The sequence below is a fragment of the Chiloscyllium punctatum genome, chromosome 32 (genome assembly GCF_047496795.1).
Source record: "Chiloscyllium punctatum isolate Juve2018m chromosome 32, sChiPun1.3, whole genome shotgun sequence".
Lineage (NCBI taxonomy): Eukaryota > Metazoa > Chordata > Chondrichthyes > Orectolobiformes > Hemiscylliidae > Chiloscyllium > Chiloscyllium punctatum.
In genome coordinates, this window is record NC_092770.1 from 7,632,240 (window position 1) to 7,647,967 (window position 15,728).

At 39.5% G+C, this 15,728-nt stretch overlaps 1 protein-coding gene across 11 annotated transcripts in view; it reads left to right on the top strand.

Annotated features, from left to right (window-relative positions):
• grip1 (glutamate receptor interacting protein 1) overlaps positions 1-15,728 on the top strand; it is a 472,826-nt gene that overhangs the window by 341,607 nt on the left and 115,491 nt on the right. For all 11 annotated transcript variants that reach the window (XM_072551567.1, XM_072551564.1, XM_072551566.1 and 8 more), the window contains exons 3-6: positions 5,873-6,008; positions 7,805-7,950; positions 10,854-10,937; positions 13,724-13,799. In XM_072551567.1, the coding sequence (XP_072407668.1) occupies positions 5,873-6,008; positions 7,805-7,950; positions 10,854-10,937; positions 13,724-13,799 (442 nt within the window). The remainder of the gene's footprint in view (positions 1-5,872; positions 6,009-7,804; positions 7,951-10,853; positions 10,938-13,723; positions 13,800-15,728) is intronic.

A 15,728-nucleotide genomic window follows, 5' to 3' on the forward strand; every position in this document is an offset into this window, starting at 1 on the left:
TTCTGATTGTTCTAAGATTCATGTCCTCACTATCTCTGGAACCAATTTACCATCCTTTTCAAAACGCTTCATAATTTTGGCATTCTCTCTTTAGATGATGATCTTACCAGATCTGAAACAAAATCCCAACATTTTCAAGACTGTCTTCCAAACTGCAAAACATTTATCAATGTAGCATCAGAGTAAATGGCACAATATTCCTTCCATTGCTTTCATTGTACACCGCACCCGCAATTATGGCTATATTTATTTATTTTGAGATTTATTTTGTTCAACTTTCTTGCCATTTTGTGTATCCTATCCAAGATAACAAAGCAAGGAATTAATTTTCAATGTTCTTCTACTTGTGGCCTCACTGAGGACAAATAGTCCTCAGCAAAGAACTCCCCTTTGTTTCTCTCCGCACCAGGTCAACCTTGATGAAGTAACCTTTTAACGATTTGGAGGAGCTGGTGTTGGACTGGGTTGTACAAAGTTAAAAATCTCACAACACCAGGTTATAGTCCAACAGGTTTATTTAGGAGCACTGGCTTTCGAAGCGCTGCTCCTTCATCAGATGGTTGTGGAGTTAGCGCTCTGAAAGCTAGTGCTTCCAAATAAACCTGTTGGACTGTAATCTGGTGTGTGATTTTTAACTTTGTTCAACCGTTTAACAGCCTTTTTGTACCTGTTTCCTCTCTTTTTCCTACTACATCCGATAATTCCATTATACAGATTCTATTGTTGCATTGAGCATGGATGAACACTGTATCCACAGTTTTTCTTAACTCTTTTTGATCTATCTTCTCTGCTAGTAAGGAAAATAAATTAAACTTTGAATGAATTCAGCATGAATTTGAGACTAAGGTTTGAGAATGGGCAGGAGTTTTTTTCTTTACGACTTTTATTGTGTCGTAAGGTTTTTCACAGATCTCTGCTGAATTTACAGAAGTGAGCAAGTAAGAAAAAGGGTGGTGCTGCTGCAAGGAGAAACAGATAATGCAATTCAAGAAAGTAGATGGAAGTTAAGATGAACAAATTGTGACTGCAGGGGGTTTTTCCCTCCATTTTAAATGTAGGTTTGGCTGGAATTTGTTTGTGTTGAAGAGTATGGTGCTGGAAAAGCACAGCAGGTCAGGCAGTATCCAAGGAGCAGAAGAATCGACATTTCGGGCATAAGCCCTTCATCAGGAATGGGGCTTGTAGGCCAGGGAACCGAGAGATAAATGGGAGGAGGGGGTTGGGACTGGGGGGAAACTAGCTTGGAAAGTGATAGTAGATGAAGGTGAGGGAGAAGGTGATAGGTCGAGGCAGGGGCGGAGCGGATAGATGGGAAAGGTGATGGAAGACGGTCTTGAGACGGCTTGGGACTGGGATAATCTGTGGAGAGGGGAAATGAGGACACTGTTGAAATCCACATTTATCCTGTGTGGTTGCAGGGTCCCAAAGGAGAATATGGGGTGTAATTCCTTGAGGTGTCGGGTGGTAATGGTTCGGCAGTGGAAGAGGCCCAGGACCTGCGTGTCCTCGACAGAGTGGGAGGGAGCGTTGAAGTGTTCAGCCACAGGGCGATGGGGTTGGTGGGTGCGGGTGTTTCAGAGATGTTCTCTGAAATGATCCGCAAGAAGGCGTCCTGCATCACCAATGTAGAGGAGACCACATTGGGTGCAACTGATACAATCGATGACATTGGTAGAGGTACAGGTAAATTTCTCCGAGTGGAATCTGTTTTAGATTTAATTTATAATTAGACACTAATATTCTGTTTTAATCCCAGAGCAGACGGTTCACAACCTTGTTTATTTTTAAATGTTTCTCTTCCTCTATTTAAAAAATGGACCACCATAGCCGTAGCAGATCATAGGGCTGCTCTCCCATTTGAGAGAGATGAGTGGCGGTGGTTTACCCTGAGGGGTACCACACTTCAGACAGGGGAGAGGTTGTGAAGGAGAAATCTTCATGGTGACTCCAGCTGGTATGGGATTACAAATCACACTTGACATTGCTGTATATTCACAAATGAAACAAAAGAGCTAAAGCTGATGGCTCTAAAAAGAAAAGAAACGGTTGCATTAATATCGCAAGTTTCCTGACCACTGGTTGTCTTAAAGTGCTCTGCAGTAAAACAAAGTACTATTGAAGTCTAGGTGCTTACTGCAATATGTGAAATGTAGCAGCCAATTTGTCAACAACAAAACCCAAATACTGCAGTCTTGGCTAGGTTACGGTTTTCTTTTTTGTAATGTTGATTGAGGGATAAATATTAGCCAGGACATGGGGTTAGCTCCTCTGCTCTTCAAAGTTGTCTATTGGATTATTTACGTGCATCTAATTAGGCAGAGAGGGCTTTGATTTATTACATCATCTGAAAGGCTGCACTTCCTGAAGGCTGCATTTCCATAGTATTGCACTGAAACATCAGCCTTGTGTCTTATATTCAAGTCCTGGATTTGCCTTTGAGCCTAGAACCTTGTGATTCAAGAGGTGAGTGTAACCAATTGAGCCATGGTTTACACACTGGAATCAAATGCAGTATACAATTGGGATAAATATCAGCAGTAAATTTGCTTCATTAAGTCAAACTCTTGCTAGGCCTTGTACAAAAATTATTATAGGAACAAAGTTTTAATATCAATTGAGGTATAATTAGATTCTTATTTACTTTTGTAATAGAATGAATTTCTTGGGCTATTCCTATCAAGCAAAGTTTAATGTCTGCACATTGTTAGTACAAAAGTTTTTAATGTAAATTTTGAGTCGTCTTCAACAAAAGTTCAATTATTTATTACTAGACAATCGCATTGTTGCTTTGATAATCATCTTAAGACATGAATACAGAATGTCTTAGTCTGCTGTTGTGCAGCAGGTTCAACCAGTGAACAGTCTGAGTCACATGGGCTTGGAATATACCAGTTTGGTGCCTGCTCTGAGCTGGTTTAATGGTGTACCATAGCAGTTAGTTTTAATGGTGGAAAAATAATCAGGGTTCTCATTTCCATTGTCCAGTAACCCCTTATGGATGTGCAAATGCAGATTTGGGTTCAGACAAAATTTGGGCTTCTGTCTTCTCCATTGCCAATTGGGAGCTACAATCTAATTAATTTAATCAACTTGTTGTGACACATGTTAATGGTGGTTAGAATTTGAACCCAGACTGTCTATCACTGCACAACAAGGGGCAACTACTACCTAAATTTATATATGCAAAACGATCACTTGGGCAAAGTATTCTTAGAACAGTTCCCCAGTGAATGATCAATTTTAGTGACTTTCTATTTGTCATTTAGAAACATTAAAAGCGTTGAATATAGTTGCAGGAGTAATCCTTCAGCCCTTCAAGTCTGCTTCACCATTCATAGCTGACCATCCAACTCAGTACCCTACTCCCACTTTCTCCTCATCCTTTAATCCCATTAGTAATAAAAACAATATCTGCATCTTTCTTGAAAGTCTTTAAGGATTTGGACTCAACCATTTCCTGTGGCAGAGAATTCCAGAGGCTTACCACTCTCTGGTAAAAGAAATTTCACTTCATCTCTATTCGAAAAGGCCTATCCCTTGTCCTTAGTCTGTGACCTCTGGTTCTGGACGCTCTGATCATTGAGAACATCCTTCCTGAATCTACCCCATTTAATCCTGTTAGAATTTTATAGATTTGAGATCCCCTGCAATCCCATTCTTCTAAAATCTAGTGAATGTAGCCTCACCTGATCCAGTCTTTTCCATGTATGTCAGTCCTGCCAATGTGGGAATCAGCATGAGAAACATTGTTTGTACTGCACAGCCAGAATGTCCTTTCTCCGATAAAGACACGAAAATTGCTCCATGATATTCCGAGAGTGGTCTCACTAAGGCCATGTATAATCATAGCAAGATATCCCTGGTCCTCTATTCAATCCTCTCACTATGAAGGCCAACATACCATTTGCCGCCTTCACCATCTGCTGCAACTCCTATTTACTTTCAGCAACTGGTGTAGAAGGTCTCGTTGTGTTTTCCTAATCGGTCAACATTTCAGATAATTTGCATGCCTGTTTTTGCTACCAAAGTGGATAACCTCGTTTTTCCATATTATTCTGCATCGGTCATGAATTTGCCCACTCGCTCAATTTGGACAGGTGTGCATTGGAACAATAGAGTCTAGGAGTAACACATTCACTGGCTCCCTCTTATCCAAATCGCCACTTGTTACATCCTCGAACAAGATTCCAGTAGATTTGTCAAGCATAACCTTTCCTTTGTAACTCCATGCTGACTCTATTCAATCTTGTCATTACCTTCCAATTGTTCTGCTATTAAATCTTTTATAATGGACTTCAGCGTTTTTCTCACTACTGATGTCAAGTTAATCGGTCTATAATTTGTTGCTTTTTGTTCTCTCTTCTAAAATAGTGGAGTTACATTAGCTACCCTTCAATCCATGGGAATTGTTTCAGAATCTATAGAATTTTGGAAAATGATCGTCTAGCACATCTGCTATTTCTAGAGTCATAGAGTCACGCAGCATGGAAAAAAAACCCTTCAGTCCAACTAGACCATGCTGACCATAATCCCAAACTAACTAGTCGCACCTGTCTGTGTTTGGGCCATATCCCTCCAAACATTTCTTCTTCTTGTACTTATCTAAATGTCTCAAATGCTGTAACTGTACCCGCACCCACCACTTCCTCTGGAAATTCATTCCATACACAAGCCATTCTGTGTAAAACAAAAAAAAATTACACCTCGCGTCTTTTAAATCTTCTCCTCTTCTCCCCTTAAAAATATGCCCTCTAGTCTTGAAATCCTCTAGCCTAAGGAAAAGACGTCTTCCGTTAGCCTTATCTATGCCCCTTGTGATTTTATAAACCTTGATAAGGTCACCCCTTAACTTCCTACGCTTCAGTGAAAAAAGTCCCAGCCCATCTAAGCTCTCCCCAGAAATCAAACCTTCCATTCCTGGCAACATCCTGGTAAATCTCTTCTGAATCCTCTCCAGCTTAATAATATCCTTCCTATAACAGGGTGTTCAGAAATAGACACCAGTAGTGTAGCAGAGACCTCACTAATGTGCTGTCCAATCTCAACGTAACGTAACGTCCTCACTCCTATACTCCAATGATGTGAACAGTGAAGGCAAGTGTGCTAAATGCCTTCTTAAACACCCTATCTATATGTGTTCATAGCATTATGTACCTGAACCTCTATGTCTCTCTGTTCTACAACACTACCCAAGACCCTGCTTTTAATTGTATAAGTTGTTCCCCTGTTTGTTTTACCCAAATACAATGTCTCCCACTTATCCAAAATAAACCCCAGCTGCCCTCATTAGCCCATTGACCCAATTAATCAAGATCTCTTTGTAATCTTAGATAATGCCCTTCACTGTCCACTATATCACCAGTTTTGTTGTCATCCACAAACTTACTAACCATGCCTTCTATATTCTCATCCAAATTATGTATAGATAAATGACAAACAAAAGTGGACCCAGTGCCAATCCCTGTGGAACGCCACTAGTCACAGGCCTCCAGTCTGAAAAACAGCCCTCCATTCTACTCTCTGTCTCCTGCCATTAAGCCAATTTTGTATCCAGTTAGCAAGCTCGCCCTGAATCCCACGTGACCTAACTTTAGTAATTAGTCTACCAAGTGAAACCTTACCAAAGGCATTACTAATGTCCAAGTTAGCAATGTTTACGGTGACTTGTTTAGGTAATATGGGATATTGATTATTGAGCCTGGGAATTCATCTGGGAACTTAATCCCATTAATTTCCCCAAAACTCTTTCCCGACTGATATTAATTTCAGCAATCTCTCTTCATTAGGCTCTGTGTTCCTCATGTTTTTGGGATGTTATTTTTATTTTTCTTTGAGTTGAGCAGTTTTAACAGTTGGTGTGTTCTATTCTCAGAGGAATTCAAAGGTCAAACTGTAGTTGAGTTGATGAAGAAGGAAGGCAGTACCCTGGGGCTTACAGTATCAGGTGGAGTAGACAAGGAAGGGAAACCAAGAGTATCCAATCTTCGACCTGGAGGAATTGCTGCGAGGTAACCAAAATTGTTGTGAAACATTACCAGATGGTGATGTGAGATTGCACTTGAGATGTGTTTCACTGAGTTCATACAGGCTTTGTGTATAATACATTCTAAAGTTGATGCTGAGTTCTTCTCAAATGTTTTGTCTGCTAAAATTTCTAATGTTTTCTGTTACAGAATTGGTGAAATTGTATCTGCTCCATAATTGAGCCATCTTTTTGCAAGGCAGTCATGGAATCCAAATGTTTTTGTTGGTGTGGAAAATAATTTAATGTAATTGCTTTAGTGACAGACTGCATGAAATTGTTTTTTGATTATTGTAACTTTTAGAACAAGGAACAATACAGCTCAGGAACAGGGCCTTTGCCTGTACAACCCTGTGCCACCATATTTTGTCCTTGCATGCTAAAACTGTCTTCACTTACAGGATCCGTATCCCTCCATTCCCTTCCTATTAATGTATTCGTCCAGGTGTTTGTTGAATGCTGCTATTGTCTCTGCTTCTCTGGTAATGCGTTCCAGGCACTCTCCGCCCTTTGTGTGAAAAACTTGCCTCACACACCTCTTTCAAACTCCACCCCCACCCTCACCTTGAACTTGTGTCCCCAAGTAATTGCGTGCTCCACCCTGGGAAAAAAAAGTCATACTTTCCACTCAAACCATGCCATTCACAATCTTATAAGCTTCTCAATCTCCTACATTCCAGTGAAAGTAAACCCAGTCTATTCAACCTTTCTTGATAGCTAAAATGCCCCATCTTAGTCAACCTTTTCTGAATTCTTTCCAAAGCTTCCACATCCTTCTGGTAGTGTGGTGACCAGAACTGTACTCAATGTGGCCTAACTCAAGTTCTGTACAGCTGCAGCATAACTTGTCTATCCATATGCTTAATACCCCTTCCAATAAAGGCAAGCATGCCAAAAGCCTACCTGAGCTGCCACCTTCAGTGATCTGTGGACCTGCACACCCAGATCCCTCTACGTATCAGCACTCCTAAGGGCACTAAGATGTTCTGCTCCAACACATTGATGCACTGAAATAATATAAATTATGAAATGATTATACATAACAAAACAAATAACCAAATATGTAGTGATGACAATGTGAATTTAATATTCACGTACACTATTTTGCTGACCCAATCTATACCTAGTGTAGGCAACTAATTTTTAGAGGTGTTCAGGAAGGTTTTCTAGAAAATATGTTAGAACCAGCAAAAGCAGACTGTTGAGGACAAGGAATAGTTAACAATAAGCAAGCATCTTGGAAGTGGTGAACATAATAAGTTTGAATTTGATTATGGACTCAAGAGGGACTGTCTGAAACCAATGTCTTTAAATTTAATGTTTGTCAAACTTTTAAGGGATGAGAAATAAATTGATGGCAACTAACTGATTTATGTCAGATGGATAGTGCTAACCAGTCTGGAATGTTTCAGATGCATACTTCTTTTTTTCAAAAAAAATCATAGTTTTAACAATAATATCTTTCATGGCCATTGAACCTGAAGAAACAATCAATCTAGTGATAATTGATTAAAGTAATCCTCCTAAAAATTGGATGTCAGAAGATTTATTAATGGAGATTGAAAAAATGTTTTGATACTTGAAGTGGAACCAGATTAGTCTTCCTGAGCTTTTTAATTGCCTAATCATTTAACTCAGCTTCAGCTCAAATATACTAGGCATTTTGAGTTTTTTTTTAAGAACAAGGTTAAAGGCGGAGATAGATTTGGCACAATTGTATATGACTTTGTCTGTTCTGAGGCATGATGCCTGTGGGCTCTCTGCTTTGCTGTTCTTTTCCAGGAGTGATCAGTTAAATATTGGAGACTACATCAAATCCGTCAATGGAATCAATTTAACAAAATTCCGACATGACGAGATCATCAGTCTCCTGAAGAATGTTGGTGAGAGAGTGGTTCTTGAGGTGGAATATGAGCTCCCTCCTGCTTGTAAGTATCCTAAATTAAAATTAAAGTTCACTTAAAAAGCTTGAAGTAACTATTGACAATTTTGCTGCTCCACTTGAAATCCAAATGTAACTATTGAACTGATAGTTGTTTTAATTCATCTCATGTAGGAAATAGCCTGTATTATTGCGTTAAGACCTTGTCTATCGTACATATATATATACACACACACCAATGTAACTATATAAAACACAGAACTTCACACTTGATATTCTCAGAATTTTGAGAAATATTTGTTCAGCAGCAGGTAAAACCGGGACACTTAAACATCAGTTATCAATTATACAAGATTTGCTGCTGTTTGTGCAAACTTATAGATATAATTGGAGATGAGCTTTCAACCATTTCAGAACTTGAGCCATCAAAATTGGATTAGTTTGGAAGTTTGAAATTTTGGTATGATTTGTAACTGTATTTATCGATAGTACCTTTAGTATGTTCCCCAGAAACCTTCGCATTCAGTTAATTAAAATAAAATGTAGTAGTCACTTATGCAGGTGAACATGGTAGTCAATTGTGTGTGATAACAGCTCACTTGGGGCTTTAAATGTGATGTACCTCATGCCATATGTAAACAGCAATTTATACAACTCCAAACACGTCTCAGTGACTCTCAAGAGTGGTATTTTCCAAACCAAAACCATTACATCAATCGTGAAGAATTTAGATAAAGTCTAATAGGGCTAAGGTAAGGATTTGGATGCTTGCTTATTTGCTTCTACTCAAGCCTTCAGAAGCAGGTTAAATTAGTCAGTGTTGGCTGGGATTAGTTGCTGTATAGTTGAAGAGGTATTTGACTCTAACCCCACTTTTCTGGAGTGACTCTGGAAACATTCCGGCCCAGTCTTTAAGTATATCAACATTTTGCAATGATTTCTACATATGAAATCGTGAATCTGTAATCCATGTTTAGTGGAGATATTGCAATAATTGTACTGCATTCAAATGGAGGCAATTAAAACTGTTCCTGGTATCTTTATAATTGAAAATGTAAAGTGTTGACTTCTTCCTAGTGTGATTATTCAAGGAAAAACTTGCAGCATTTATTTTAATTAAATTCATCATAAATTTTGCTGTCCTACAAATACATTTAACATCACTGTGGTTATTTGAGTACAGTTAGATTGTATGCAATATGATGCTTCCACTTCAATTATTCCCCTCCCCACATAATCTGGTGCCACTTTACATTGATGCTGAGATCTGAGAATCTGTTGCTGAATGAAGACCTGAAGAGCAGCTGTCCTAGCCTTAACTTTAAGCCAGGTCATTGCCACCAGCAAAACTCTTCTTTTCTGGGTGAGATATCCACCAGTTAGATCTTTAGAGTTCTCCAGTTGTATGGAGATGTCCAACTCCTGTTCAACAGCAAAACGGTGAAAGGACTTGCCAATTGCGCTATTAGGCATTTGCTCATTGTTGCTCGGTGAGGATTCCACTATTACCCACTCAGCTCGTGACTTCATTACAGCATTGGCACAAACATGGACAAAAGAGCTGACCTTCAGACAATGAGGTGTGCCTTTGACATTAAGACATCACTTGTCTGAGTGACATCAAGGAGCCATAGCAAAATTGGAGTTTATGGGAATCTGGAAAACACGTCCACTGTTGGATTCATACCGAGCAGAAAAGATGATAACTTGTGATTGTTGGAGGTCCATCATCTCAGCTCCAGGGCATATCTGCAAGAGTTCCTCAAGAGAGCATCCTAGGCCCAATCATCTTCAGCTGCTTCATCAGTGTCCTTCCTTAGATCATAAGGCCAGAAGTGGGGTTGTTTGTCGATGATTTGCACACTGTTCAGCCTCATTTGCAGTATTTGAGATCTTTGTGTATATGCAGGGAGAGCTGGATAATGTTCAGGCTTTAGTTGATCAGTAGAAAGTAATATTTATATATCAAGTGCCAGACAATGACCATCACCCTTGATGTTCAATGGCATTACCATTACTGAATCACCAAATATTAACACTCCAGGGGTTATAATTGACAGAAATAGAACTGGACTAGTCACATCCATGTTGCAACTACAGCAGCACTTGACTGGGTAGTTGCTTCTCCAGCAAGCCCAACACCATTCAGGACAAAGCAGCCCACCTATCTGTTTGAAGGCCTACCACCTTTAAATATTCACTCCGTTCACCACCAACACACAATAGAAGCAGTGTGTATCATGTACAAAATGCACTGCAGCAGTTCACCAAGGCTCCTTAGACAGTATCTTCTGCGACTGCTACCACCCAGAAGAACAGTAGCGGCCAATTTGTGGGGGGACACCATTCTGATCTGGAATTGTTATCATTCCTTCACTGTCACTGGGTCAAAATACACGAACTCCATATCTACCAGCACTGAGAGCCTACCTACACCTCATGAACCACAACAGTTCAAGAAGGAAACTCACCACTGCCTTCTCTAGGACAGTTAGGGATGGGCAAAAAATAGCAATACCCACATTCTGTGCATGAATATTTTTAGAAAAAAATACATGTGCCCCATCCCCTCAGTATGCTTTGATTGTTTTCTTGATTGGCAAGTCTTAAATCTTGTTCAAAACTATAAAATGCTTGCATTTGTCTAATGACTACCTGCCACCTGAAGTGTGCTCCACATGTTCTAGTGCCACAGCATGAGACTATCAATACTGTGGCTGTTCTTGATTTCAGTATTTCAATGCATCACTTTTGAATTGCCTTCTTGATGTGAAGTATTCAAAAATGGCAGGCAATTCGCTCATTGCATACATGCCTCAAAATGGAACAAAATGTACGAATAAGTTGCAGCTAAATGCTGTTCTCCAAATAATTAGTTCGATTTTGGTATATTAGCATGGAATCCTCTCCCAGTGATTTGAGTAACAAGTTCTTTCATTTTATTCCTAGCTACTCAAGGCTCGGGGATTATTCTCAAAACTGTGGAAGTGACTTTGCACAAAGAAGGCAATACCTTTGGATTTGTGATTCGAGGTAAGAATGTCTATATGCTTAATCATAGTCTGTTTCCACACTGTATGGATTCTATTTGGCCCACTTGGGTCAGCGCCAACCCTCCGAACAGCATCCCATCCCGGTAACCCTGCATTTCCTATGACTAACCCACATAACCTGCACATTCCTGGACACTACAGGCAATTTAGCATGGCCAACCCACCTTGGCTGCACATCTTTGGATTGTGGGAGAAAATTGGTGCACCTGGAGGAAACCCATGAAGACACTGGGAGAATGTGCAATCTCCATACAGACAGTCGAACCTGGACCCCTAGCACTGTGAGGCAGCAGTGCTAACCACTGAGCCACCATGCCACCTGGTATAATGGCATATTGCAGGATATATTTCAACTTTCGCCTGTTGTTTCAATCCGTGGAAATAAGTGCTTATTGATTATATATTCATGATGTAGCTTTTTTATTTGTTCCCTATTTCTAGTCACTGTTAAAACTCCATTCTATTCTTGATACAAAATGGGTATACTAAGAAAGATAGATAGATTTGTATCTAGACAGCATCTTCCCAACCTCAAGACATCCCAAAGCACTTTACAGCCAATGCAGTGCTTCTGAATGTAGGCATTGTGGTAACTTAAGAAATGTCACTACTAAATTGTGCGCGGCAAGCTCTTACAAATGTGAGTGTGGTAATGACCAGATAATCTAGGTTTGTTAAATCGATTTGAGGAATAAATATCGATCAGGCCACCAGGGTGACTTCCCTGGTCTTGTTTGAAATCATGGCAAAGGATATTTAAAATCCACCAAAGAGAGCATTAGTGCAGAATTCTCTCAGTACTGAACTGGAGCATCAACCTAGATTTCTGAACCCAAGACCCAAGTGGGACATGAGCCCACAGCCTTTTGACTCAGAGCCACAGCTGAATAGAATGTGTAATATGTTTCACTTATAAGTACTACTAGAGTATGTGGTTCCAATTACATCACCATTTGATGTTCTTTCTATTTATAGATTCCACATCTTTGTCATTAAATTATTATTTTTTTCTTCCAAGTGATCCTCAGTGTTGAGAAAGTTGTTGAATATGATATTGGTCTCTGTTATGTTACTGTGCAAATAGGAAGTTTCAATTTTACTTTCCTATAAGAGTTACTGACGCACCATGTTTCCTACATGATTTAGCATGACTCCTGACGTCTGTACCCTACTCAGCACTGAATGAGGCTGTTACCTTGACAACGAGTGTTTTAAAAAAAATCAGTATTTTGAGTTGTAGTGCCAAGAAAACCAGATGGAGCTGACACAATCAATTTAATTTCATGAAAATAATGTAGTGTGATGGGGCTGGGGCAAGAGTCAGTATGTTTCTAGAAAATAAATATACTTGTGTTAGGTATAGCTGTCATTGGCGCTGCAGACTTAAAACCTCATTATGTTGTGGATTTCCTTGTTTCATTGAGTCATGTAGCTGCAGTGTAATTCTTGTAGATCAGTTTAGTCCTTGTCGGTTCAGTGATACCACTGAAGTGGAATATCTACACAATTCAAGCAGCAATCACTGAATTAAGTTCAAAAATGAGAACCCTGGCTGCATTTCCTCTCTGAAGCTTGGAACACTAAGGCCAGTTATAATTATGTCTTTGTCAATTTGAATGAAATCTTTCATCTGAATACAGGCAATGAAGTGAACTTAGTCATGTAGGGCCAAGCCTTATCACACAGTGGATTTACTCATGGACCATGAACCATAGTGTTTGTTAATGAACCTTGAAGTACAGTGTTCATTAAACAGCATTATGGTTGCAATGAGCATTTAGAACTTGCCATTTGTCCTCCTCCTCTAATTTGTACAGCAAACCACCTGGGTGCCATTGTATCCTTTGAAATGTGTTTGATGAAAAGAATTATCAAAGGGAAGATTTTGACCTTGTTTCGTTCAGCAAAGTTTGTAGGCCGCTCAGCCCATTGAGCCTGCCCTACCATTGAAACAGATCATGCTGATCAGCTACGTCAATGCTACCCCTCATCCCTTGATGTCGTGATTTTCCTGAAATCCACTGGTTGAGCATGTTGAAGACTGCAATGCTTGAACTTCGACTGTGTTGTGTGGTAGGGAATTCTCAAGATTCACCACATTTAAAGTGAAGAAATTCTAAAACACATCAAACTCATTCAACAATAGGAAAGCAACCTATCTCCCTTTTGATATCTTTAACAAATGGATGGCTAGATTGGTTTACTGAGCTGCTGTAAGCTTTGTATTCTGCTAATTGGTCTAATGATATATGTTGTTCTTTGGGACAATGAATTGACATATTGGTTTCTGCTAGTCCAAACATTGCTTAGTTATTTTAGGTGATTGAAAAATCCAAACTGGGGTGGGTATTTTTTTTTTGCCTCCCAAGTTTCTCTTCAGAAGGAACAGACTGATGATTGAGGTACAATTCCATTGCTACCAGTTGCTTTTTAGTAACTTGACCAATTGGACATTCTTCAAATGTGCGGCCAGATACTGAGTGCTGAGAGGTCCCTGACACACACACGCCCACCCAATGCCACGCACACACTTTGATTATCATCATTGGTCGCAGTCACAAGTGAGGGCTTTACAAATTTTCTCCCTTCCTGAAGTGCTGAAGGCAGTTGTTGGCATCCTCATCGCCTTGCCTCCGATCGGCTCACTTTGGACAGACTGGATATTAGCCTTGGGGCCATCTGTATTGGTACTGCTCAGTTCCACATTCAGCTGTTGATATGTCTCTTTCTATTGATTCATATTTTATATATATTTATTTTCCTCAGGAGGAGCCCATGAAGACAGAAGTAGATCCCGCCCGATTGTAATAACCTATGTCAGAGCTGGGGGACCAGCTGACAGGTACAGTTATAGAAATGAACATCATGATCATACCTCTAAATCAGGTAGTCTTTACATAACTCATTAGTCAACTGCAAGCTTTGTAGGCCAGTATAATCGGCTTTTGTCAAATCCTGCATTTCTCATCCTATTACCACCAGTCATTGTCTCCCTTTTTTTTATTAGTTGTAAAAATATACTTTTCATAATTTATCTACAAGTACATTACAAAGCAAATTAAGTCAAGCAATATAGAAGTTTAAATTTAAAAATGCATTTTCCATTTGCGCATTCTTTGGTATCTCCATCCGAATGCAAAATTGGGACGTTTCCTAATTATGACAAACTATTCACGTTCCAATAGAAGCTCCAGGGAGGTTCGAAAAGTTAACAGACTCACATGGTATCATGACAGAAATTGCTTTTTTTGTTGTAAAAATATGCTTTATTCATAAATTATCTCGAAGCACTCTACAAAACGGCTTAAGTTGGGGTTTTCTGAAAATATAATTACAAAAATCACGTTTTTTTAAAAATCTGAGCATTGCATTTTTGGTGCTGCCATCCAAATCTAAAACAGGAGTATTTATCAAATATGATTAGAATTACATCATTCCAACATAAACTTTTGTTAGTAACAAGTCCTCGGGATATCATGACAGAAAGGCCTTGGACGATCTTTACCCTCTCTGCCTTGGCAGTGGCTACCCCAAGCATTAGTACATCCCTCAGCACATAGTCCTGGATCTTGGACTGTACCAGTCTGCAACACTCAGTTGAAGAGAACAAAGAGTAAATCTTTCACTGAGTTGATGGTCTTCCAAGTGCAGTGTCCTGGTGTGCATGTCAGGGAACAGCCTGTAAAAAGCACAGGGTCCTGCATCATGGAATAAACCTCAACAAAGAGCATTACATCTCTTTCCAGACCTCCTTCATAAACACACTTTCCAGAAGGTGACGTGTGATGGTCTGATCACCATCTCAAGGGCAGAGAATCTGGGCACGCATGAAAGATCTGACCGATTGGACCCTTCTCGACAACAGCCAAACCTTGTCTTGGTGTATGTTGGAATGTTCTACTGATGAGAAATTCTGCAAATTACTTTGACAGTTCAGTGTACCATCCAAAAGCAATGACCTCCTTCATTCCTGGAAGGGCCTCATGGATGTTAAATGGTGACCACTGGTGACCACTGGGTGTGTGGCCAGAGAGGTTTTTCTACGTGAACGTTTCCATGAGGGACATGTGATATGGAATATTCAGTGGTAATGTGGGTAGACCCATTGTTCATAACCTGGGTCAGGTAGAACCTAAACGCATAGTAACACTTGATGTTTGCATACCAAGGGTCCACGCATGATTTGATGCAGCCACTCCCAAATGTAGCCATCACAATGATGCTGACTTGCTCTTAAATATTGTTTCTTAATATTGCACATTGTTATCCTGTTCACTGTTTTAGTAAATGGCGCAAACCTGATGTCTTGCAACACTTATTTCATTATAGAAAATAAGAGTGTACAATCATAGGCTGATGATTTGGTACAGAGAAGTAATTAAACATGTACCACATCCAACACTGAGTCATGTCTGTGATTGTGATTTAATGCTTTTGAATTTTTATTGGTCTTTTGAATTTTTATAGAGTTTTTAAAAATATAAAGAAATGCTTTATAATGGGTCTATGTGAATGCCCCAAAGCATGTTACTGCCTTCAACTCTGACACTTGAATGTTCGTGAAAATGACGTATTTATGATTTTGGACTTGCATGACACAAATTTGTGATACACTTTCAGTGAGGTTTTGATTGTGTTTGATATCAGTTTCCACTGTTTTCCTTATTCCTAATCTAAGAAATTGTTTGAAGATAAAATGTTGAAAATGTCAACCAATAGTTGATGTAAACATTCAAATGAACTTGAATATGTATTTATGGTATTCAGGAAG